We start from the raw sequence: 27,246 nt of genomic DNA, 5'->3' as shown, positions 1-27,246 counted from the left end.
TGAATGTTGCAGATACAAATCTGAAGAAATTCAGGTAAGTTAGTTAAAAAATAAAGAAATCACAACAAAAGTTTGGGTCACTTATTTAATATACAAAGTCTTTTTTCACAGGGAATTATTTGTTTTCCTTACTTTGTCTTAGTACACATAATTCACAAAACAGTAAATTGTTAATGCAAGAGAATTAGGAAAAACCAAAAAAGTACAAATGCTCAATCCCCAAAATTGCACACAGTTAAAATTTTTCTTTTGTCTTAATGCAGTTTCAAATGGGCTTTCTTCAGATGTGGAGGAAACAGTGCAGCCCAAAATAACAGTACTTCCTCTCAACTGTATTGATATATAAAATAGCACCTTTGGGCTGATGTAAAAGGGGAGAAAATTGGTTTCCATCTTTCTTAATTAAAGTGTAAGTCCTACACAATTATATGACAACTACAATAATGACAGTGTTAAGTTTGGAGAGCTCTACTTTGTTCCAAAATACTAACTGGCATGAAAGGAAAGGAGAACTGTGTCAGGCAAATGAAACACTCTTCCCACCTCACCTCCATGACAACGAGAATGTGTCAGTGAGGCCATTGCTCTGATGGGCTAGTTTCCACCTCACCTCTGTGACAGAATGTGTTAGTGACGCCATTGCTCTAATGGGCTGGTTTTCCAGCCAAACTATACAGGTGGGTTCAGGGACCTTTTGAAAACAGATTAACTATGCAGCTATCTCTCTGGGACTATAATCACATGAGCAGCAGCTCAGAATGAGATTTAATCCTGTGGCATTTGAAAGACTCCTTTACTGTATACGCCTGTCTTCCTTCAGTTTCTCCATTGTTTTATATCTTAAGCTAATGGTAACATTTTTGTTTCATTTGTACTTAAGCTTGATTGCCTTTTTTGGCTTCACGTAAAAAAAAATATATATGAATTTAATTTCTTTATAACTTAATATTTGAGCTTATACAATAAAAGTGACAGTTCTTTAAAAAAAATTACAGTGTAAATGGTAATACCACAGAGTTGTGATTATAAAAAGCCAAGGTTTTAGTAGAACTATAAATTTATTCTTCAATTTAAGTCCTTTGTTTCGATTCCATTTTATTTCTTAAATAAGCAGGTAAACATGCTTCAAAAAATTGAAGAGCATTCCAGAGAGCAGTTTTTCTTTTTGAAGGGTATATCCAGTCCACGAAAGTATTTTCACAAAGCCACACCCAGTCATTGAAAGGTCAGAAACCATTGCCACACAGTATAAAAGAAAACAATCAACACTAGGTTTTAAATACACATAGTTATTTCAGTTGTTTGAACCTTCAACAGCCATTATGGGAAAACTTTTTAATGATTTAAATTCGAGAGTTCAGGTTTTAAAAAAGAATAGCAGAATAATGCTGACTTTTAACACGTTAGAGAGCTCTATATTTTCTCAGTTCAAGAAAGACAAAGCCTATTCAAGTTAATTTTGAGAGTTTATGTGTGGTTTTAAAACACCATGTCCTCTTTTATCATTAATACAGTAAAGATTATCTTCATTTTTCATTCTAGTGTTCAGTGTGCGCCTTAATAAACCAGGCCTTATGTCAGCCAATCATCTTCCACTGTGAAATGAGCCATAGAGTTACCTATCTTTCTGAAGTTTGGACAGAATTGAAATGGTATTTTTGGTGTAAATAATCCTTTTCCTTACAGAGCAGACAACAGAGAGATCAACAGTTCTTTGCTGGTGATGATTTTGTTCCCTCAGGAACTTGTGGAAGTGTTGCCATTGCTAAACCTCAGGAGACATGGATTAGTAAACTGCTTAGGAAAGTTATCAGAAGAAATGAATCACGTTTAGTCCCTTGAGTGAAGTGCCATGGTTAAGTCACCCAAAGCTTCATTATCCGTGAATGTATGTGTTTTAAACCTTGAAGATGGAAATTAAGTTAATACAAAGTCCAGTTTAAGGTTCATATATTTTAATTGTGCAGAAATTTTGGTCCAGTTTAGTTGCCTCAAGTGTTTTTTTTTTTTTTTTTCCTGTGCCTTCATTCAACAAGTTTTAAGAAAGATGAGCTTTAAAAAACCTCTTGTTTGCTGCCTGACTGAACACGTTAACGTTTTTCTCATGTATATACAGGAACACACACACCCCACATGCACACAAAGTTGACGCTGTTGACCTTTGCTCTATTTCTAAGAACTGGGACTATTTGGACTCAGTGTCAGCCACTACTAGTATCATAGCATCCTTCTCAGTGAAAGGTTATCTCTTTCTTTTTCTGTGGTAACCTGTGAGGAACAAGCACATTGACCGTTACAAAGTACATCAGTGATGTGATACCCAGATCTGTGCAGTGCGAAACCCATGCTTTGGTTCTATGGCCATCATGGTTGCCTTTTCACAATAATAAATAACAATAGCTAGCAAAAATAAATCACCTTGTTTTATGTAAGACATCTCTCTTTGACAGGCCACTATATTTATAATCATTAGTCTAGCTCACTGCAGTATTATTCATGCTTCAGGTTCACATGAATATGCAAAGAATACAATAATCAACTCATCTGTCAAACCTAAACAACTCAATTTATTACTTATCACAGAACCTTGAATGTTTTTACTTCCCAGTTGAGCAAGGGAAATAATTGTCAGCTCTTTAATATACAGTCTAAATGCTTGGTCATAACTACTCACTACTCATCTGTCAAGTTGACACCTTAAGTGGATTTAAAAAAGTACATTTGACTTAAAAAATTTATTTTTTATTTCCCCTATTATAAGTGCTTCATAGTAGCAAATAAGTTAATTTTGAAACTTTGTCACAGGCAGATTGCTTTATAGTTTTGTTTTTTTACCCTTTAAAAAATAGTAACTTTGTCTAACTCTTATTAAGATACTTCATTTGATTAGTGCTTTGTAAAATAACATTTGTGATACTTTGAAAAAAAGAATGAAGTGCTGTTTTGAAAGATTCAGCTGTTAAAACAGGTTTTGTGTCTAATTTTAGGGCTGCTGTATCCAATACAGTGGATTTGAATTGAGATTCCCTGTAAGGATGAAATGCATACTGGATTTTGAAGACTTGGTTCATAAAAGGAGATGTAAAATAACTCAATAATTTTTTATCATGATGACATTGAAATGATAATGGGTATATAATGCTAAATAAAACATTGTCGAAATTCACCTGTTTATTTTTACTTTTTCTAATGGTGCTACTAGAAAATTTTAAATTTGTGTATGTAAGCCAGCCGTTGTGGCTCACGTTACATTTCTGTTGGACAGTGCTGTTTCAGAGGGTCCAAGTGGAGTATACAAGGCTTCTGGGTATTTAACAGAGCTAATTAAATCCCAAAATCTTTCAAAATCTACTCTTCATGACTTAAACATAATTCCAAGTATTAATATCTTCAAATGTGTCTTGCATTTATTTTAAAAACATGCACCAGTCAAAACAAACTGGACTCCACTATAGCCATAAAAACCTGTTAGCTGTCGAAGTATGAATATCAAAATATGCGTCTAATGTGCCTTAGGGATAATGCAGACAATTTCAAGCTTAAACCCAAATACCTTTGTCATTTCCAGATGAGAGAGTTAGCATCATGAGGCCCTAGAAGAAACACATGTTTAACTCAAGTCCTTACTCTGGAACTTTCCCTGGTACTGTGAGGACTCACAGGTCTGTCCACTCAGGCTTTCCTCCTTGCCTAAAAGCATCCCTTGCTCCAGTGGTGAATTGTCTCAGAGATCCTTTTCCAGCTAACTTCCACATTTCCTCCTTACACTTGAGACTGTTTCATGGGATCCTGGTCATTTGGTGTTTTCTTCTTTCCTTTTGAGCAAAGTAAGAACAAATGAGTCAGAAAGCGGAGAGAAGATAGAGGGCGACTATTCAGGATCGCTTCTGTCGTCCGTAGTGACAGGCTGGACTCTGCTCTGGGTGACAGGCCCCCGCTGGCCCCGTCACACGGGTATGAGCTCGGTGGGCCCGGCCTCCGCGGGTGGCCGCGCAGTGGTCCCCGTCTGCAAGGCGGGCACCGCCCCAGCGTCCTTGGTGTCCATGCTCACGGCGCAAGAGCGGCTCTTCTCCGCCTTCTTGGCTGCATCCGGGCAGTTCTGCACAAAGATCACGCGGTTGTAGGCCTTCAGCCTGCGCCATAGCTGCACGTAGACCTTGCACTGGACGTACATGAAGACCAGACCTCCAGTGAAGCCGATGGCCACCACAACCAGCTTTGTCCAAAATGGCCATTCGAGGACACCTTTCAAATAAAAGAGAATGTTATCACCGAGTCATTATTGATAGATTAGGTGATTTTCCCCTTATGGTTCCTTCAAAGGACCATGCATGCTGTTGTTTAGTTGCTAAGTTGTGTCCGACTCTTTTGGTGACCCCATGGACTGTAGCCCACCAGGCTCTTCTATCCATGGGATTTCCCAGGCAATACTAGAGTTGGCTGCCATTTCCTTCTCCAGGGGATCTTCCCAACCCAGGGATCGAACCCGTGTCTCCTACATTGCTGGTGGATTCCTTACCACTGAGCCACTGGGAAGCCCTTAAAGGATTATGCCCACTTGTTAACATAAATCAGGAATATATTGTTAACAACTAGTAATAATTACAACCAAAATTGCTTAATTGCTTTAAGTATTCTCAAAGTATTGCTAAAATTGTACATGACTTCTCTCACCTACCACTGTACTGTCTCTCATTCCTCTTACCATCAAGAACCACTGTGATCATCAGATACTACACTGTATTTTGATATCTGACTTCAGCATTTATTGTTTACAGTGAAATCTTTAAGGAAGGATAGTGTACATACTGAGTGAAAGAATCAGACTTAATCCTCTTAAGGTAACAGAAGCTATGTGTGTGGGGTTGTACCTATAGGTCCCCACCCCCACCTGCATTACCTTTAAATTAAAAAAAAAAAAGTGAGAGACACAGAAGCTGCTATATCTCACCAGAGATAAAAAAATTCCTGGGTACAGACATGCATAAGATTTAGGGTTTCAGTCACTTGTTTTATCCATCTTAGATTTTGTAACTGAGAACCATCTCTTTTTTACGCATCAGTGTTTTCTCCTAATTTCCATCATTATAACTAGAAAGGGACTTTATTTCATGAAGAGTTTGCTGTAACAGTATTTAGGCCATGCATGATTATAAGTGTGTAATAAATGATGGCCAAGAGACCACATCTTGCCAACATTAGAATGCTGAGGAGGATATACCTGCCTTCAGTCATGTGAGAGGCTATCAAACAGAAGGCTGGTTGGAAACCACAGTATAGGGGAGTTGAATTTCGTTTACTGACAACAGTGAGTAGAGTTACACATCCCACTGATAACAGTGACATTTACTGTACTCTGACAGCAAAACGGACACTGCTTTGCTTGCCTCCCGTGGAGGGTTCGCCTTGCTCTTCACTCGTGTCTGTGCAAGGAGAACAGACTTGAGTCAGTGAACCTGGGCACCAGCAGCTCCCCGCTGGGCAGGGGAGGGTGTAACTGTGTTCCCTGGGCCACCGGGCAGTGTCTGGAGATGATTGTTCCACCCGGTAACACTTGGGCAGGTGCTACTGACTCAACAAGCCGAGGTCTGTAACGCTGCTCTGTCAACATCCTGCAGCGTGTAGGACAGCAGGAAGTTTACCTAGTCCAAAATGCCAGTGCTGCTGAGGTTGAGAAGCCCTGTTGCAGAAGACGACCACTTAAGCTTCTTTATTTAGAAACTTGCAGGGAAGATTCAGTACACAAATTAAACATCTTGGAGTTCTTTAAATTTAGAAGGATTTTTGCTCTCAGCTGTTCCATTGAGCAGTAGTCTCCTTGTTTAGAAAAATTTTAACCACAGGCAAGCAGGAGATGAAGTGTGCTTTGTCTCATTTTTTGGGAAATCCCCATGCATGACATCTCACTTTCCCTCTGATTTCTATTCACACTGAAAGTTAAAAGTGCCTGGATAATTTCCCTTCTGAGCCTCTGCCCATAACATTTCCTCTCTCAGGATTTTGCTTCTCCATTTCCGTGTGTCTACCTGTCCCACAAACCTGAGTGGGAAATCATTTCCACCCAGAAATAGATGTGCTCACCCTTTCACGTTATTTCTTACACATGTGGCCTGAGTCACTCTGACACGAGTTATTCTCTGCGATGCCATCATCCTGACAAGTGCAAGATCTGCATCTTCTTGGTCTGTGTTTTTCACATTGCCTTGCTCAGTAGACATTTCAAGGGTGAATGAACATTCTAATGATCAAAGTTCTGACTTTGACTGCTGTGCCTCAATCTTTCCAATATAACCAGAAGTGACAGCCTTTCTTCCCTTGCAAGTGAAGCTCCGCTATTGATGGACAGGCTGAAGAAGACTCCTTTCTTGCCCCACCTCTCCTCCCAGACCCAGTGGTCAAAACCCATGACATGCCTAAGAGTCGGGGTCAGGAGTAGTCAGCTGCCAGACCTTGGAGACCCTGACCCGGGTACTTTTCTTTCACAAGGTATCTCTGAATTCATTTCCTCTGCTCAGGCCATTCTTCCTTTTTACTTTCCTGGGGAGTCAAAGCTCCCATGATTTCTCTAGACAAAGTTTCAAGTACAGAGTATCCCCCACCCCAGAGCCAAAGCCATTTGAGTGCAAACTCATTGTTCAGATGACCATCTTCTTTCAGAGACAGCTGATTTTTCTCTTTCCCTTTGACTAAGTGGGCAGGATTTTTGTTTCCTTTAGAAATTATTGATATTATTGAGCAGTTATAGGATTTTACTTTGGAAAACTCATGATAAGGGTATCTTAAAAGAAGATGCCAAAATGTGGCTAAATGGATTTTCAATGTTGTTTTCATTGGTGAGATGCATTTGCTTCTTTTTATTGAGAGAGAGCATGTTGTCTTCCCATTCAGTTGTGTTGGACTAGTCAGTTCTATGCTGTTTTCCGTGAAGAGGAAAGAATGTACACAGTAAGGAAGGGTGGAGGTGAAGAAGGGAAGCTCAGAGTGGACGCCTTGTGTAACCCAAAGAATTCTTTGAAGCTGGAGCATGTGCTCAAAATTGCTAAGAGCACAAAGTTGACCCTACTTGCCAGTTCAGAAGAGGAATTTGGAAAATCCAACTTCAGACAATTCAATCATCTCTTCTTTTCTCTGAAGTCCAAGGATTTATTATTTATCTCTACTTCTGCCTTTGTGTTTGAGATCTTTCTTCAGGAGTTTCTGAAGACTTAGAAATCAACTCTCTGCCCATCTTGACCTCTTAAGTATTGATAAGAGATGATGCCTGGAAATTCTTGAGCAAGGATTGGAGGAGCAGATATTCTGTGAACCATCATTTTCTAAGGAAATGGGAATCTTCTCTTGCCCTTCAGATATCTTCAATCAGTTCATTCACTTTTCATATCATCATGTCAATCCTACAAGAATGGGCAATAAATTTTCAAGTCATATCAATAGACAGTTGTCAAAATAACTTCTTCCACCATTTTGATAATTGTGTATATGTGATACGATACCTGAAGGCTGCAACAACATCCACACCATCCCAAAACAATAGACATGCCAATAGGTTTTCCAGGAAAGGCTTTAGATTTGTCCTGTGATATGGCATTGAAGACTTCACAAATTAGATGAATCAAAATGCTGCATTCCATCTGCCTGAAAGTGCAGTGCTACCAGAACCACAGAAATCAGTACACAATTTTGTAAAGAAACTGGTATTTGAAGAGCGAGTAAAAGCACTTCAGACAAAGAGAAGTACATTGACCATTCGGCTCATTATATGCTCTGTATCTAAGGTGAGATTTTTCTAGCAAGCCAGAGAGGGAATGTAGGAAGTCTAGGTAAAAGTAACTGTATTTACAGACCTTGAATGAAGGAATAAACATGATGGAAGAGTAAAATCTGTAATTTTTTTTTTTTGGCATAAAAAAAATTGCCCAGATCTTCCTCACTGCATCTCACATTGAGGCAGGATCAGAAGACAGGTTGGGTTGAAGGGCATTTACCCTCAGGAACCTGAGACTAGAGTTTTCCACCAGCAGGATCACTGCCGCCAACTTTACAGTCACTGTTTCCTTATTTTCACTCTCAGAAGCCTCTCTTTTCCTGGCTAAGAAACAGCCAGATTCCAAATGACTCAGACTCATATTCAATCTCTTCACAAATCAGACCTTACTAAGATTTCCTTTCTTATGGTTAACGGCTTCACAAGGGGTATTTTCCAAGAATGAAGGAATTTTGCACAGGGAAATAGCCCATTTCACATATTTACAGTCTTCTCCTTAACTAGTTTTAATGGTAATATTGACTGTGAGTAAACATGGATGATACATGTGCAGTATTTGTATAAGCACTTTGTTTCAATTTATCTGATGCAAGGTCAAGCTCATTAAGCTTTTGAGAAACCAATCCTAGAAAGAAATTTCGGAGGATGATCAGTCTGACTTAGTCAACAAATGAGAAAAAGTAAGCTTTGGAGTGATTATTTTATTCAAGATGACTTCTCCATGACCAAGGCACAACTAGACATATGGTGGGCCTTCCAACCATTAGCCCAAGTCGGCGTTTACCACTTTGAGGTCATTAACAAAACAGCATGTATAGTTATGTTAAAAAGGAATGTTTAAACAACAGTGCTGAAAAGGAAAATATTATATGGATGGCAGGGAAGTGATTTTTAAGATGCTCTCAAAGCAGATGTTAACAGCCAGCAGGGAGGTACAGTCCAACCCTGGATGTGCTTGGAGGCTTGTGAGGGAGTCAGGTGTGAACAAGATCAATTTGCTATACTAGTCCTTCATTTCCATGCATTTACATGGTCCTCGGGCAGCCTTAACTCTGCACCTACAGTCTCTTTCATAGATTGCATGAATTGCTTCATTTTCTTGGCCTTATATTTGTGATTTGTTTCCAGCACACAGATAGTACCCTGGAGCATTCTTCTAGAATATGTAAAGATAAGGCAGGGGGAGTAATTGTTCCCCCAAATTAGAGTTGACAACATGGATAATTTAGGATGTTAAAGTTTCAAGTACCATGTATTTTTGATTTTGCTTTTTTCATCACAGGAAATAGAAAGGGAGGAATCTGGGGCATGATGCATATTTAAGCTAAAAGGACAGTCACTCAACATACAAAGGACTTTTTCCTGACAGTCTTGTTATTACAGCTCAGAAGATGTTGCTATTTTATATTCAACTTCCATTCTGGTTAAAGAAGGTCAGGATGGATTTTAAATATTTTGACTTTTAAATTATGCAGTTTCCCCCCCCAAAACTTTAAAAGCCAGTTCAGGATCAGTTCTCACAGTTCCAATGCCAAAGGAAGATTAGTAACAACTCACAAGGATGCCTACAACCACCTGATAATGTGCACTTTGGGAAGTCAGGCATTACATACAATTTGAACACAAATACAGAGAGCCTTTTACAAAAAAAAAAAAAGTTTTACAAAAATCACCTCTGTCCCACTCAAAATTACCCAAGTCAGAAGCTGTCCCTCTAGCCAGTGACTGTAGGAATAACTACAGAGTCTGCTTCATGATAAAGATCTTGCTTCCTAATTCCAAAAGTCTGAACACCAAAGATAAAAGCTATCTCATTTTCACTTGCTTTTAAGAAACTGAAAATAATGTTTAAAAGTATATGGTAGAAAACTGACCTTATATAACATGTGTATAAATATTGATAGATAGATACAGGTATTGGAAAGCTGATCTTTGATTACCATGCAGCATTTTCTGTTGGGAAATATGGCTGATAACCCTGGGTGATAGTCCACTGGAGACTGTGGTTTGAAATTCTGCATCTACCCAGAACTGAGAAAGGGAAAAAATATTTTGCAGAAAAAGTCTAAAGAAAAGAAAAAACTAGAAAATCTTGCATACGGAGAACTCACCCTCCTACATTGACTGGGTCCCTTGCTGGGTACCAGATACAGCGCTCAGCACCTAGGATGTGCTGGTGAACAAGAGAGACGCCTGACCCGTCAAAACTCAGACAACGAAGCGAGCAATCACAACAGGTGTGGCAAGTCTCCTGGCGGGGCAGAGCCTCTCAGCCTGAGCACAAGAGGCTCGTGTAAGGGCTAGTTACACGTAAACCCCTGGGAATACAGCTCGACGCCTTGTGGTGGAGCAGACGCGGCCCAGGATGCGATGGGCCACGTGGGGTGGGACAGGATGCGCAGGAGCACGCGTGCCCAGTGCCCAGACAGTGCCGGCTGCACCCGCCCTGCGGGGCTCCACCCTCAGAACCTCTGAGTCACAGGTCCAGGGCGGAGAGACGCAGGAGTCTGCCCTTCTAGCAAGCACTCCTGACCTTCGTGCTGTAGGCCTGGGGACCACATTTGAGAGTTGCTGCGGTAGTAGCAGTTATTCTGTCTCAGGGAGCTGATCTGGGTTTCTGGGAAGCAGTGAAATTTAAGGTCAACTTAAGGGACAAGGAAGTGTGTGATGACACGTGAGCATGAGAGTTGGTGTGCAGGGTGGACACAGAAAGCTGGCAGGAAATACGTCCCCGAGACAGAGAAGTGGAACAGGGTCTGGAAGCAGGTCTGCGGGCTGAACCAGTGTTCAGCACAACTGGGTTTGGCCGGGCCATGGGGTCAGCATAGCTCCTTCCCAGAGTCCAGGGTATATTTTTTAAGAGTCATGAATAAGCAGGGACAGAATGTGGTCAGATTTATGTTTTGAACTTGCTGTGATTATGTTTCTGGACGTGTGTTGAAGGTGGGCAAACTAGAGAAAGTCTCGCAAGGAGCAGTTGCAGTCTTGGAGTAAAAGAGATGTTAACTACATAGGTGGTAGTGGGGAGGGAGAGAAACTGATAGATTTCAGAGGCTTGTGGGGCAGACTAAATAAAGAGGACTTGGTGATTGATGAAAGCTGGAAGTGAAGGGGAGGAGACAGCAATGAAAGCTGGGTTGCGTTTTGTTACTGGGGATTAGCAATATCTTTGCCAGAGTGGTCAGAGTGGGAAGTGGTGGAAGGGTTAGGAGTTTGGACACACTAGTCTGGGTGCCTGGGAGACCTTTAAATGGAGAGGCCGGGAAGCAGTCAGATGTCTGGTTGGTGATCAGGGGAAGGGCGTTACCAGCATAGAAACAACATCTGAGGACATAAGGACACCCGGGAGGACTCGAGAGGGACAGAAACAGGAGACACGTGTCACGGGTTTCACAGCCGAAGCCAACAGCCATATCCAATGTGAAATAAACAAACGCTATCTGCTCATGTGTGTCAGAAGGGACTGAGTAAATGAGTTAGGAGACAACTTCTGAGCAATCTGCATGTGGATGACATGAGAGTCGTCCTCTTGTTTTGTCTGGCCGAGGTGCCCTTCATCTCCTTCCCCTTCCTTGTGGCTGGGGGACCCCAGGGGGAGCCCTGCAGGCTGCGGCAGCAGACCCAAGCGGGGTGACCACTGGGTGAGAAGAAGGCGTCGCCGGGACCCTGAGTCAGACTTCAGGCCAGATTCGGTCCAGCTGCAGGTCTCCTCTGGCTCGTGAGGAAGCACTCCATCCCTGAGGCCATAGGCTGGGGGCGGGGAGGGGATGTAGGGAACGGGGCGTCTCTTTGTTCTCGCACATTCAGACGACCGCAGGGCTTGCAGCATGCTTTTTGTCACCTGGCTTGAGCCAGTACTGGCGACCATAGAGGACATGGGCTTAAACAAATTTTCTCTGAGGGGAGCAATGGGGAGAAAGGATACTTAGGGAGTTTGGGAAGGTCATGTACACACTGCTACATTTAAAATGGATAACCAACAAGGTCTCACTGTATATCACAGGAAACTCTGTTCAGTGTTTTGTGGCAACCTGGGTGGGAGGGGAATTTAGGGCAGAATGGATACATGTATATGTATGGCTGAGTACCTTTTCTGTCCACCTGAAACTATCATAACATTGTCAATCATCTGTATATCCCCAATATAAAATGAAAAGTTAAAAGAAATGTCTGAAGCTTCCCAGGTGGTGGTAGTGGTAGAGAACGTGCCTTCCAATGCAGGAAACATAAGAGATACAGGTTCCATCTCTGGTTTGGGAAGATCTCCTGGAGAAGGAAACGGCAACCCACTCCAATATTCTTGCTTGGAGAATCCCAGGAGCAGAGGAGCCTGGTGGGTATAGTCCATGGGGTCCCAAAGAGTCGGTCACAACTGAAGTGACTAAACACACCAAAAAAAGGTCTACTCTGAAGGAACTTAGTAGGGATGTGATAGATATTTTAAAGTCTGGCATCTCTGAAACAATACAGCTCTAAACAACATGGTTGAATATAAATTGTGTACACATGAGTTAACACTGATGTACAAAATATCCCCCAACTTGTCTTCTGACCCAGCACACCCCTGCCCGCCCCCTGCCCTGCCAGTTCCCAGCTACACACCGCCTCCTGGGGGCTCTGGGGTCCTGATCCTTTCGATCCCAGCCCTGTTCTGATGAGAACCAGCACCAGGAGCACAAGAACGGGACTCCTTCTCCCGTTTGGTCCAGACAGAGAAACACAGAAGAAAGAAACCTCTCCTTTTAAAGATTCTTCTCTTCCTTCCTTCCTACTCTGACTGCCTCTCATTTTTTTCTGTTTCACTTCTTATTTTGAAGGAGGCTCAAACTTACAGTGCTATCATCTGAACACCTTCTCCTTCCAAATTCACCCCTGGTTTTACATAAGATATATGTATCTCCCCCTGGAGGAGGCTGGGGAGTCTCCCTCATTGTTTTACCAGCTATGATTTAGGCTACTGGCTAAAACCAGCAGAGCCTGTTGAGAAACAGAACTGGGTCCCTTCAGAGGTGAAGATAAGCAAGTTATTTCTGCTCCGGTTTTGAGTGGCCTATCCATTTAAAATGTTAGACTATGCTGCAATGATATTAAAACATCTTTCTTCAGACTTGATACCACCCTTCACTATCAAACTTCAGTCAGTTCAGTTCAGTCACTCAGTCGTGTCCGACTCTTTGCAACCCCACGAATCGCAGCACGCCAGGCCTCCCTGTCCATCACCAACTCCTGGAGTTTACTCAAACTTATGCCCATCGAGTCGGTGATGCCATCCAGCCATCTCATCCTCTGTTGTCCCCTCCTCCTCCTGCCCCCAATCCCTCCCAGCATCAGGGTCTTTTCCAATGAGTCAGCTCTTTGAATGAGGTGGCCAAAGTATTGGAGTTTCAGCTTCAGCATCAGTCCCTCCAATGAACATCAAGGATTGATCTCCTTTAGGATGGACTGGTTGGATCTCCTTGCAGTCCAAGGGACTCTCAAGAGTCTTCTCCAACACCACAGTTCAAAAGCATCAATTTTTCGGCGCTCAGCTTTCTTCACAGTCCAACTCTCACATCCATACATGACCACTGGAAAAACTATAGCCTTGACTAGACAAGACCTTTGTTGGCAAAGTAATGTCTCTGCTTTTTAATATGCTGTCTAGGTTGGTCATAACTTTCCTTCCAAGGAGTAAGCGTCTTTTAATTTCATGGCTGCAATCACCATCCGCAGTGATTTTGGAGCCCAAGAAAATAAAGTCTGACACTGTTTCCACTGTCTCCCCATCTATCTCCCATGAGGTGATGGGACCAGATGCCATGATCTTAGTTTTCTGAATGTTGAGCTTTAAGCCAATTTTTTCACTCTCCTCTTTCACTTTCATCAAGAGGCTTTTTAGTTCCTCTTCACTCTGCCATAAGGGTGGTGTCATCTGCACTATCAAACTTAGCGTGGTGAAAATTTCAAACTGTAGTGTTAACGCACTCTATAAGATTATAGTGTGCTAATTAATAGGCTGTAACACAGTCTGTATTAACTGCCCTTTTATTCATGTGTTACAGGAAGCCATGAATAAAGTGAGTTAAATAAATGGAAAAAGCATTCTATTTTTACAGTTGTCTTTTCACATGGGGCAGAACTTGATCTTCATCAGCTCCTGAATAGCTTAAAGTGGTGTGTGGCATCTGTGGGTTTCTGCCCCGCTAAGGTGGACTTGATAAACCTCGCTTTGGTCAGCACTTTACGGTCAGAGTGCTCATTGCTAAGGGAGCCGGAGGCGCCTCAGCTGCCGGTGCGGGGTGCTGCTGGGAGACAGCTCTGCTGTGTGGGGGTGATGTCGCAGGACTCAAGCCACAGAGAGAAAGGAGACAAACCCTTACCATTATCATTGCCCTGCTTGATCTCCTCTGCCGTCCGATCTATCAACACGTACAAGGACCAGACCACGCAGGTGATGGCAATGACGTGGAAGGTGACCGAGCAGAAGATTTTCCTCCTTTCGCTGGTGGTCATCTGCAGTTTCTCCCACTGCAATCACAAACCAATTACACACAGTTGAGTCTCCAGCCAGGAAATCTTGCTCCCCATTTATATCCCAGGCCTAGGTCATAAATGGAGAGAAAGCGTTACATAGCTGCCATTTTAGATGACACTACAATATTCAAGCAAATCTTCATGTTTTAAAAGAACTACAGTCATAAACTGTGGAGTTATAACTTAAAAAGTACATAGTAAAACAAAAACAAAAAAATATTTTCTTATTCTGCAAATAGGTAGTTCCTTGTAGTTTCCTTTTCTGTAACATGAAGGGGACAGTTTTAATATTATACAATTTTCAGAAACATTTTGGCTCAGGTTCCTACATATTACTTCTCTGTGGCCCTAGGTTATAAGCAGTCATACATAGTCTCTCCTGGATTGATACATACCCTGACACAGGGTTGCATTCTGTTTTTTAAATCGGAGTATAGTTGCTTTACAATGTTAGTTTCTGCTGCACAGGGAAGGTTATATGTATACATAGATCCCTCCCTCTGGGGCCTCTCTCCCCCTTCCCTGCTCCTCCCACCCCCCTAGGTCATCACAGAGCACTGAGTTGAGCTCCCACCAGCTATTTCACACAGGCAGTGTATATGTGTCAATTCTGGTCTCCCCATCCACCCCCACCCTCCACCATGTCCACAGTTCCGTTCTGTACGTCTGTGTCTCTATTCCTGCCCTGCAAATAGGTTCATCTGTACCCTTTTTCTAGATGCCACATGCACCCCGATGTTCATTGCAGCACTATTTACAATAGCCAGGACATGGAAGCAACCTAAATGTCCACAGACAGATGAATGGATAAAGAAGATGTGGTACATCTATACAATGAAATTATTACTCAGCTGTACCAAGGAATAAAATTGGGTCATTTGTAGAGACATGGACCTAGATTATACAAAGGGAAGTAAGTCAGAAACAGAAAAACAAATATCATATATTAATGCATGTGAGTGTTGCATTCTTAAATGTGTAAATTTACCAAGTATTTGAATGGCCGAATTTTATCTGAGAAAGAGTCAATGCGTATCACAACTGTCCTCCGAAAAGACACATTTTATCCTCCAGGCAACAGAAGAGAGTCAGTGGCAGCCCCGTTGGGCGCAGTCTTGCCTTCAGCTGCCGCCTCTGTCACGGTCGCTGTGCCCGAGGCTCCCTCCTCAGAAAGCCCAGGGCCGTGTGTTAGTCGGCGAGAGGAGGCGGGCAGCCCCTGTGTAGCCGGAAGGAAGTCAGGGCGTGCATGAGGAAACATGTCCATGGGTTATTCTGCAGTAACAGGCTTTCAGATGAAATTTTTACTATCAAACAACATTTTAATGCCTTGACAATTACAGTGTCACTTCATTACATTGTTAGGATTTGATCTTTACTTTTCTTCACATGTTTCTATAGGAAAATCAAATCATTATGATCTTACTAGATCATGAATTTTTTTCGGCAATTCATGATTGTTTGCATTCTTTTTTAAAAAAATTGTAGTTGATTTACATTGTTGTGTTAGTTTCAGGTATAAGCAAACTACATAGTAGCTTCCCACTAGCTACTATGTAGCTTCTGCATTACAGGCATATATATACATATATATATAATTATATATATTTAATATATATTCTTTTTCAGATTCTCTCCATTATAGGTTATTGCAAGATACTGAGTATAGTTCCCTATGCTTCCCAACAGTAAGTCCTTGTTGATTATTTATTGTATATATAGTAGTGTGTATATGTTACTCCCAAACTCCTAATTTATTCCCTCTTCCTCTTTCCTCTTTGGTAACTATGAAATTAATTTCTATGTCTATGAGTCTATTGCTGTTTGTAAAGAAGTTCATTTGTATCATATTTTAGATACCACATATAAGTGGTATCATATGGTATTTATCTTTCTCTGACTTCACTTAGTATGATAATTTCTAGTTCCATGTGTGTTACTGCAAATGGCGTTATTGCACTCTTTTTATGACTGAGTAGTATTCCATGTATACAGAATACTTCCACATATGTATCTATGTGTATATTTATGTCACATCTTTATCCATCCGTCTGCAGATGGCCATTTACGTTGTTTCCATATCTTGGCTATTGCAAATAGTGCTGCTATGAGTCTTTACATCTTTTATTTATTATGTTCTTGCTAAAGCAGAATCCTTAGACCTTCACAGTCCCACTCCTTGCCCAGCCCACCTCACACGTCATAAAGCCCCATAAAGGCCTGAATCTGCCACCAGCTCTGAGACACGAGTGAGCCTCAATCTCTCCAGGCCCAGGTGCCTCATCCCCCTCAGAGGCAGAGACGGGTGGTGAGACACGATCTTCTCCTTTCCCTCACTAACAGACTAAGCTGTGAGGTCTGGCACCGTGCCAGGTAAAGCTGCTTTCCCACCTTCCTGACAAAGGTGACATGGACTCTTTCCTACGAGTGAGATGTGAGTGGCTATCTACTGGGATGCTGAGTTTTTACCCTCCTGACACAGGAATTGCCCCTTTCTCCTTCATTTTCTTTTCTTTGCTGCCTGGAATTCCCAATTAATGGTAGAAGTCCTAATAGTCATCTTGCAACCTTGAGGAAAAATCTTGAGAATTAAGAGAGACCTCAGCCCATCAGCCACAGCTCACCTCTGGCCGCCATGCATATGTGAGGGAACTAAAGTCCTGTCTGAGCCACTGCTTCTCAGGACCCTGCTCCTCACTGTCAAGGGCAATTCCTGATAGAAGGAAATGAAACCTCCTGACTTCCCTACCAGTATGAACATTAGTGTCATATGACCACACGTTTGTGAACATGTGAACTGTAGCCCGCCAGGTTCTTCTGCCTATGGGATTTTTCAGGCAAGAATACTGGAGTGAGTTGCCATTTCCTTCTCCAGGGGAATCTTCCCAAGCCCGGGACTGAACTGAAGTCTTCTACATCACAGGCAGAGTCTTTACCATCAGCCACCCGGAAGCCCATTCCTGTCTTACTGGCCAGTTAGTCATCACAGCATTTCCCATTCAGGGTCTGTTAGAGCCGGTTAACCTAATCTTGGACTCCTTCTCATCAAACTATATTTTCTCTATTATTCTAAGTAAGTAACGGAGAAATCTTTGTAATGAAACTAGGGGAAAACCAAACGCTTCAATCTATCTATAGAATCTATTTTTAATTAATCAACATTGAAATGAGAAGATTTCAGGGGTTTTTATCACAACTTCACATCACAGATGTGAAAGATTGTTTTTGAAATTTCACTGTGTTATTGTATTTATTTATTGTGATATTAGTCTAAATACTCTGTGATTATGGACTAGAACATTATTCATTTGGCAACAGCATTTAGTGATTTAGTAACTATTTCTTAGATTACCTCAGTATTTAATATAAAAAGATAAAAAGTGCAGGATGGTGCACAAGGGCAGCTTTACATGTTCAAATTTCCTAAAGGTTCTAAGTGTTACAATACCTTCAGTAACAAAATATTCATAACAAATCAACCCTCCCTTGTAAAGTTGGCTTGGGCGGGGAAGCGCTTAAAAACTGGGTCTTTTTTTAATCTAAAGAGCGTTTTGATGAAGTGGTTGAAACATTCTTTAAAACTCATCAACCTCAATAGAAAAATATCAGAGGGCTGACAGGTATCAACCAAACTCCTTTTAGTTCTAGACAATAGTAGTTCTGAAGCTGTCACTTCCTAATCGCAGCAGCGTTTTAAGGAGAAGTGGAGCGTAAAAGGACCATCAGACGTTGCTGTTGAACTTTCCTTTATAAATCCTCACAGGGGCCGCCCAGGAATCCCCCACAGCACACGGCTAAACGCGATACCGCGGCGCCCTCTTCTGGACGGTCACGTCACTGCATGTGGCACCCCGCACGCGGCGTCAACAAAATTTAAACCATTTCTTGAAATGTTCATCCATCCACATCTTTGAATTTTCAAGTTTAAAGACTGAATATATTTTGCAAGGCGCCACAGTGAGAAGTGGACCAAGAAGGCAAGGATATAAATCTTATGTTAACAAACTTGTCATGAAAGGGCAAATACTAACTTATTATTTAAGAAGCTGAAATTCAATACCAGTTCACAAAAGATTTGACAGCAAAGGACTATATGCACAAATGCACAGAGCATCAGAGCTCCCCTTCCAATTTAATAAAATAATGTGTGCTTATGCCCACAGGCACGTGCCCTGTGCGGGACCCACGTCCCCGCCCCACCCTGGAAGATTAGGAGGCGCCCTCTAGGTGCTGCTTTAAGGAGATGCGTCTCTCCAGGGGGTCTCAGGGGAGCTGGTGGAAGGGACCAGAAACAGGAAGGCGGGAGGGGAGCCCGCATATTCGCTCGAGTGCCCAGGGCTCTTTCCCGGCAAGTCCCCGCCCTCCTCGGTCCATGCACTTTACTTCACTGCAAAACCAGCTGCACAGTCCTAGCGCCTCAGACCTCGCTTCCCTTTATAGGATCCATGGGTCTCTGGCTCTTGTTTTACTGTCCTTAGCCTTTGGTCCCTTAGCCAGAGCCTTCAAAGACAGGAGGAATTGAACAGAACTCCTTTATTCAACTTAGAAATGCACAATTAGGTTATTCTGAAAAGATTTCCAAATTGGAGTCTAAATTGGTGCAGACACGGTTTCTGTAAAATTCTCCGTTTGTTTTAGCGAGATGAAACTGAGCGTTTTCTAATTTAAATTACTTGTATTTTCAGCCTGTCCTAATATATAAATTTAAAACAACAACAACAAACACTGCCTAGTAAGAGTGTTTTTAAAATTTTTGTACCAGTGAAAAATAAGGGCAGCTTATTTGTATGATATCAACACACACGAGATGGGTGTCCATTTTTTTTTTTTTCGTCCTTGACTCAGCCCCACTGCTTTTTTCAAGTTTCCTAAGGGAGCTTCCTAGTTTCCTAAGCTTCCAAGTTCCTAAGTTCCAAGTTCCTAGCTTCCAAGTTTCCTAAGGGAGTTTCCTAAAGGAGCCAGAATTTCAGCGTCTGTGTCATGATAAAGCAAAAGCCACCACCAGAGGGCGTCGGCCCACCAAGCTCCTGGTTCCAAGGTGATTTTCCAGGGTCCCAGAGATTCCAGAGTCCCCACCAGCGGCTGGCATTCTCTTCTCGGTTATTTCAGCAACCCAGACTAAATGCAAAGGCACATTTTAGCCCTTTAAAAATTCCCAACCCTGCTTATCATGTTATGGTGATAACATGAATGAAAATAATATTTGGAACAGCAGGTTTAGTTTGTTACGTTATCTACAGGCCCAATGGCCCTCCCTCCTGGCTCAGTGGTAGGTAAACAACCTGCCTGCCAATGAAGGAGATGCGAGTTCAATCCCTGGGCCAGGAAGATCCCTTGGAAAGGAAATGGCAATCAACGTCAGTATTCTTGCCTGGGAAATCCCATGGACAGAGGAGCCTGGCAGACTACAGTCCACGGGTGGTAAAAGAGTCGGAGGCAACTTGACAAGCAAGCACCACCACCAGCACACCCGTGTGACTCATTGTGCCAGCCAGCCTGGAACAGGAGGGAGTCTGGGGCTGAAAGACTGACCAGATTCCTAGAGGCCCCCTTGGTCTAAGACAGTGGTTCTTTTAAAAATTATTGGTTGTTTTTTTTAAAAAAATTGAAGTATAGCTGATTTACAATGTTGTGTTAATATCTGTTATATAGCAAAGTGAGTCAGTTATGCACACACATACTTATTCTTTTAAAAATATTCTTTTCTATTATGGTTTCTCATAGGCTGCTGAATATGGTTCGGTGCTATATAGTAGGACCTTCTTGTTTATCCACGGCTAGTGTTTTTTAAAGAGATTCTTCAGATGCATCACCACCAGCGTGGAACTTGGTCACTGCTACATTAATCAAAGAAGGAGGCCATTTGGCTGAGGTGGTTCAGTGCCCCAGTGCCCAAGTAAACAAACCAAAATCTAAGCCTTTAAATGCCTCAAGGTTGGAAAATAGAAACTTAAGGACAACTAATCCCAATCAGCCAACTAGGCTTTAATCATGAGCCACCCCTAATCTTCTTGCTTGGCTTCTGCACTTTCTTCTGCAGCTCCTGTGGGTGGCGTCTCCTAACCACTTCCAGTGCAGCGTTGCCCAATTCAGATGAAATGTTGTTCAAATGAATTCTTAAATCTTTAAATAAGCCCCAGTTTATCTTTTACCATTAGAAATGAAATATTCACATATGGTGTTTCACCTGGGCTTCAGGTGATTCTGCGATTGTGGTTTTCATTCTGTCTGCCCTCTGCTGGAGAAGGATAAGAGGCTTATGAAAGCTTCCTGATGGGAGAGACTGACTGAGGGGGAAACTGGGTCTTGTTCTGATGGGCAGGCACATGTTCTGCAAATCTTTAATCCGATTTTCTGTTGATGAGTGGGGCTGTGTTTGATCTGAGACCAAACTATGCTGGAGGTAATGAAGATAATGGCGACCTCCTTCAAAAGGTCCTGTGCACACACTGGCACACGCAGCGACCCCAACCCTGCAGCAGGCCACAGGGAACCCATGCCTCCTCCAGAGACTCCTGCACACTCGCACGCAAGTCTGGGTCAGTTTCTTGTGGGGTCACTGTTCCTTGGGGTCACTGACCTGGAAAAGATCAGTTTCCATTCCAGTCCCAAAGAAGGGCAATGGCAAAGAATGTTCAAACTAGCCCACAATTGCACTAATCTCACACGCTAGCAAAGGAATGCTCAAAATTCTCCAAGCCAGGCTTCAGCAGTATGTGAACTGTGAGCTTCCAGATGTTCAAGCAGGATTTAGAAAAGGCAGAGGAACCAGAGATCAAATTGCCAACATCCGCTGGATCATAGGCAAGAGAATTCCAGAAAAACATCTACTTCTGCTTTATTGATTATGCCAAAGCCTTTGACTGTGTAGATCACAACAAACTGTTGAAAATTCTTCAAGAGTTGCGAATACCAGACCACCTGACCCGCCTCCTGAGAAATCTGTATGCAGGTCAAGAAACAACTATTAGAACTGGACACAGAACAACAGACTTATTCCAAACTGGGAAAAGAGTCCATCAAGGCTGTATTATTGTCACCCTGCTTATTTAACTTATGTGCAGAGTACATCATGAGAAATGCTAGGCTGGATGAAGCACGAGCTGGAATCAAGATTGCCGGGAGAAGTATCAATAACCTCAGGTACGCAGATGACACCACCCTTATGGCAGAAAGTGAAGAACTAAAGAGACCCTTGATGAAAGAGGAAAGTGAAAAAGTTGGCTTAAAACTCAACATTCAAAAAATGAAGAGCATGGCATCCAGTCCCATCTCTTCGTGTCAAATAGATGGGGAAACAATGGAAACAGTGACAGACGTTATTTTCTTGGGCTCCAAAATTACTGCAGATGGTGACTGCAGCCATGAAATCAATAGAGGCTTGCTCCTTGGAAGAAAAGTTATGACCAACCTAGATAGCATATTAAAAAGCAGAGACATTACCTTGCTGACAAAGGTCCATCTAGTCAAAGCTATGGTTTTTCCAGTGGTCATGTATGGATGTGAGAGTTGGATTATAAAGAAAGCTGAGTACCAAAGAATTGATGCTTTTGAATGGTGGTGTTGGAGAAGACTCTTGAGAGTCCCTTGGACTGCAAGGAGATTAAACCAGTCAACCCTGAAGGAAATCAGTCCTGAATATTCATTCGAAGGACTGATGCTGAAGCTGAAAGTCCAATACTTTGGCCATTTCATGCGAAGAACTGACTCATTGGAAAAGACCCTGATGCTGGCAAAAATTGAAGGCAGGAGGAGAAGGGGATGACAGAGGATGAGATGGTTGGATGGAATCACCAACTCAATGGACATGAGTTTGAGAAGCTTCAGGAGTTGGTGATGGACAGGGAAGTCTGGTGTGCTGTAGTCCATGGGGTCACAAAGAGCCGGACATGACTGAGTCACTATACTGACTGATCTTTCATGCATACTCATGAGAGAGTCAATTCCTAGGTAGGTTGATAAGAAGTCCAGCGTTCCCGAGAAGGAAAAGGGTGTCTGGAGCTCTTGAGAAGGAGAAAGGGGTCTGGAGCTCTCAAGGAGAAAAGGACAAACGTTCTTTTCTACATTGCTTTGTCTTAGTCAATATAACAGTGTATCTTGCTCAAGGATATGTTTCTCCTTAACAAGAATCTTCTGACTAATCCTGTCATCTTAAAAATGTATATTATGGGAGTGGATCTGGTCAGATCTTTCTATTGCTCATCCTAATCTTGTTAATTTAAGATGTATGTTGTGGGAGTAGGTCTGAAAAAGTATATAAGGCCTTGATAAGATTAGCTAGGAGGGTGTTCTCTATCCCCCTTCTGATGTCTGTGTCAGAGGCTTTCTTTGTCCCTTCTCTTACTTTAATAAAACTCTGCTACACAAAAGCTCTTGAGTCATCAAACCTGGTCCCTGGTCCCGAAGCTAAATCTTCTTCTTCTGAGATCACGAATCTAACGTCGTTCACTGTAAACTATCATCTTGGGGGGCTCGTCTGGGATCTTCAGGACAAGGTAAGATCACTCAGGACTCTAGCCTCTCTGCTTTTGCAGTATTCATGTTTTCTGCCTTACTTTACTAACTCTACAGTGTGCTTGTGTGAATGAATGACACATCCTACGCAAAGCAAGTGATGAGCCCTGCTCTGTGGTTTCACAGTCCTTGAAATGACTGAAGGCAGCCTCCGAAAAGAGGTGCCTTGTCGGGGCTTTATGCTGACCTGCCAATGCCAAGAGATACCCAGTGTCCCTCCGAGGGGATCAGCCAGAGATGGGCAAAGCATGTGGACCGAACTTCCCCTTCTCGGTCACATTTTCCTGGTCTCTTTGACCACTTTGTAATTGCCTGGGGAATTAGAACTACTAAGATAATCTGCCGAATCATAGACTTTCAAGGGTCTTGTGATCTATGCTGTTACTGTGTACTTTTACTTAGACACCCTGTATGGGAGCACTTAGCCTTGCTAGACCAGGCAAGGCTTGCTATAAAGTTACAGGAGCTTGTTCGGGATTGAGGCAAAACTCTAGCTCCAGGAACATGTCTCAGGCTAGAGGTCACTCTCTGACTGCCTGTCTCAGGGGCCAGAGACCTGAAAGTGAGTGTTTGTCACAGCTATGCCTCTGATCTATGTGGGTAGAAGCATTGCTGGTGACCATGAGGCTTTTGAGGACACAGATCAGGAATTGCAGGATCTGGTCTGATTGGAAGTGCAATGAGCTTCTTCCTTTGGTAGTGCTAGCTCTTAGCAGACCAGAGGAGGCTCTCTGATGGCTTCTGTCTCAACTGCTTAGATATTTCTTTTGTGAAGCTGTGGAAATGAACTGGAAGGATTGGCCCTAGTAGCTTGAGGACAAAAATCACTTTTTCCTCACTGATGAACCCTCCACAACCTCTTTTGCTATCACATATACTGGTGTGGTGACAGTCAGAAGAGACATTTTGGTTGTTGTTCATCCCTTTGTGACTCACCATTTCTACTGCAGTCAGGACTGTACCCAGGAATGTGCATGGGCACAGGTAAGATGGATGCTCCCCCTCATAGCACTGACTCGGGAAACATTCCGAAAAGCTAGCCTGCTCCACCCCGGGTGGCATCAGAGGAACGGGGGAAATCAAACAAAGGTGTTGATGGTAAGGAACTAAATCAATCTGGGATGCCATCAGGTCTGTCCCTGGTGCATCTCCACCCCACCTCGGTGGTAGAACCGGGAGGGATGAGCATGGAGCTTGCATCGGTAAGGGATAGACTAAGTCTGACCAGGGAAGGAAAGCTTCGGTGGAGAGTCTGTCTACACCCCCATCTAGAGCAGGGAAGGAAACTTCAGGTGGAAAAAAGCCACAGCTGTGGATGCCACTTTTTTCTCTCTTACAGATGGGAGCTAGCAGTTCCAAAGCTACTCCTTTAAAATATATATTTTTTTAAAAAAATGCTGGGACAAGTTTGATACCCAGTGTTTAAAAAGACATTCCTGATCTTCTTTTGTAATACTGAATGGCCACAGTATCCTTTAGAAGACGGGGACTGCTGGCCAATTGAAGGATCTCAATTATTACTGTTTTACAACTAGACCGGGTCTGTAGAAAATAAGGGAAATGGATAGAAGTGCCTTTTGAATCATTCTTTATCTCTCTGTGAGACATGCCAGACTTATGTCCTAAGGGTACAGATATGGGTGTGAAACATTTAGCTCCCTCCTATTCTCTTACTTTGCCTCTATATCTGGGGGTCCTAACTGAACAGGCTGAGAATCAGGACACCCTTCTAGGAGGGGTTGCCTCAGTCTTGGTAGAATTTCAAACAGTCACAATTGCAGTTGGGACTATTTAGAGGATCCAAAAAGTACATAGAAGACTTTACAGGACTAACTTTATCTTATGACCTTACTTGGTGAGATGCAATGTATGTCTTGGAACAGACACTGACTCCTGACTCAAAAACTTGAGTTTTGGGGGAAGCTACTACTTTTTGAGATGAATGACCTGAACATGAGACAAGGGGAAAGAGGGAACACAAATAACCCTCCTTCCTACTGGGAACCAAGTGGTTCCAATAACAGAGCCGCTTTGCTGGATGTATTCTTGAAGAACTTAAGCAAGCACACACTAAGACTTTAGACTATGCTAAGTTGGCTGATATAGAACAGGGGCAGAAGGAAGCTCATGGTAAATTCCCAGATAGACTGTGGGAGGGTGTCCACAAATTTACTGATGTTGATCTTGAAAGTGCAGAAGGAGGAATGGTCTTAAAAGATAGATTTCTCAATCAGTTCCAGATATCCACCATAAGTTATAAAGGACCAAATCAGTCTTTAGAAAAAGTGTTACAGCTGGCTCAGATGGTATATTATGGTAGAGAATATAAAGAGCAAAATAAGAGGCTAAAAAGAAGCAGGCAAAAGACCGAACCCCCAACAATGGCTGTTAGATCTGCTCTGAAACAGCCTGAGGAAAAGTGCCTGGAGGAGCCCAGGTGAAAAAGGATGGACTTATCATTACTGCGGAAAGGAGGGGCATCTCAAGCAGGATTGCCCTCAGGCATCTAAGCTGCCCAGGTCTGGTCTGCCAAGGACCACACTGGAGAAGAGACTGCCCTCCGATGTGTAGGCCCCAGGGGTCAGACTCTCAAGACAATCTGGATTGAAGGTACCTGGGGGTCCCCACACAAGCTCCCATTCTAATTACACCTGAGGAAACCCGGGTATTAATAACTGTGGGGGTGTCAATCAGTCTATTTCTTTTGGACACTGGGGCAACTTTCTCTGTGCTCACTGAAGCCCCTGGCCTGCTTTCTTCCCGATCTATTACCATAATGAGACTGTCTGGATGAGCCAAACATTATTATTTCAGTCATCCTTTAAGCTGCAACTGGGGCTCTGTGTTGTTTTCTCAAGAGTTTCTGATTGTGGTGGAGTCTCCCTCACCCCTTCTGGGGAGGGATATACTGAGCAAGGTCCAGGACTGCTTTCATGAATATGGAGCCTGTTCTTTCTCTCCCATTAAATGAACAAAATGTAAATCCTAAAGTGTGGGCTAATGGAAAAACTGTGGGTTGAGAACAAAATGCTGTTCTTGTCCTTATCAAGCTCAAAGACCCTCACCTATTTTCACATCAAAAGCAGTATCCATTAAAGCCTGAGGTGTTAAGGAAGGGTTAAAACCCATCACTGAGAATTTAAAGGAGCAGAGGCTATTAATTCCCTGTAACAGTCCATACAACACTCCTATTTTGGGTGTAAAAAAGTCAAATGATAAATGGAGACTTGTTCAAGATATATGAATAATAAGTGTCTAATCCTTATACTTTATTGTCGGAGGATTCCTAAACGAACCAAATATGACTTTAAGACAACTGAAAGAATTCTTGGGCATTACAGGCTATTGCTGCATTGGGATTCCAGGTTATGGAGAACTTGCCCAGTCTTTATATAAACTTATAACTGAGCCTCAGTAGGCCCAAACCGACAAGCTGATTTGGCCCCTAGAGACTTAAAAGACTTTTAAGGCTCTTAACCTGCTCTCTTACAGGCTCCAACTTTGAGTTTGCCCACAGGATCAGAATTTAGTTTGTTGCTGAAAAAAGGCTATGGCCACATTACTTAAGGGTAATTGTTACTATTGTTTTACTAATGCCTAAAGGTCATAAGTTTACTAATAGGTGAAATTTTACTGTAGTGACTTCTCATGATGTAAGTGGGATCTTAAACTCTAAAGTTCAAAGTGACAATGACTCCATCTTTAAAGCTGCTGTAACTCAAGGGGTGTCAAAAACTCTAGGATTAGAATATCATACTGTTCCTGGAGACCCCAATCTTCAGAAAAAGTTGAAAAGGCTAATGATGTTATTAAAAGACATCCATGTAAGCTAACCCAAGAAACACATGGCAGTTGGTTTACAGTTCTACTCATAGCTTTAATGAGGGTTCCAACTGCCCCTAAGAAGAAGGGACTGTCTCTATGACAGACTGTTTTTGTGCACAAATATTGTCATAGACACAACTGAAGTGACTTAGCAGCAGCATTGTCATAGATCCTGAAGCCTTAAAATTAACTATCTGACTCAGCTTTTAGCTTTTCAACAGACATTATTGTGAGGTTAACTCCTGACCCAGCCTTTGAGTCAAAGAAGCCGCTGTTTGAGCCAGGAATGGAGATGGGTCTGAGAATCTATGTGGGCTTGCTTCTGCTGACCCCAAAAGTCTTGAGTCTGCTGTTTGACCCTCAAGAAAACACCTTCCTGTCCTGGGCTCCTTCCTACGCCGCATTCCACAATCAACATAATTGCTGGATCTGCAGGGCACTCACCAGGTGAAGACTTCCCATGGTGGGTTTCTCTGCTTCAAGGAAAAGACTTTCCTCAACTCTGTGATGACATCTGACAATGCTAAGATGGACTGATATAACTATGGACATAATGTAACTTTTAATTTTGATTAGGTTTTAACTTGGCTTAATGACTATTTTGCCTTACATCTGTAACTGTAAAATGGGGT

General features: G+C 42.5%; 1 protein-coding gene and 1 long non-coding RNA gene across 3 annotated transcripts in view; one reads left to right on the top strand and one right to left on the bottom strand.

The window, feature by feature from the left end:
- Positions 1-1,964: 1,964 nt before the first annotated feature.
- MARCHF1 (membrane associated ring-CH-type finger 1) overlaps positions 1,965-27,246 on the bottom strand; it is a 1,121,888-nt gene continuing 1,096,606 nt past the window's right edge. For both annotated transcript variants that reach the window (XM_043870936.1, XM_043870937.1), the window contains 2 exons: positions 14,125-14,272; positions 1,965-4,245 (listed from right to left, as the gene is read on the bottom strand). In XM_043870936.1, coding sequence (XP_043726871.1) covers positions 3,947-4,245; positions 14,125-14,272 — 447 coding nt within the window. In that variant the 3' untranslated portion in view covers positions 1,965-3,946. The remainder of the gene's footprint in view (positions 4,246-14,124; positions 14,273-27,246) is intronic.
- Positions 10,669-27,026, top strand: LOC122673301. Its single transcript, XR_006334661.1, has 3 exons — positions 10,669-10,679; positions 17,291-17,293; positions 26,907-27,026. It is a non-coding gene; the product is annotated as an uncharacterized LOC122673301 (long non-coding RNA).

The sequence above is a fragment of the Cervus elaphus genome, chromosome 17 (assembly GCF_910594005.1).
Source record: "Cervus elaphus chromosome 17, mCerEla1.1, whole genome shotgun sequence".
Classification (NCBI taxonomy): domain Eukaryota; kingdom Metazoa; phylum Chordata; class Mammalia; order Artiodactyla; family Cervidae; genus Cervus; species Cervus elaphus.
The sequence above is the reverse complement of the archived record's forward strand: the minus strand, read 5'-3'. Positions and strand labels throughout refer to the sequence as shown.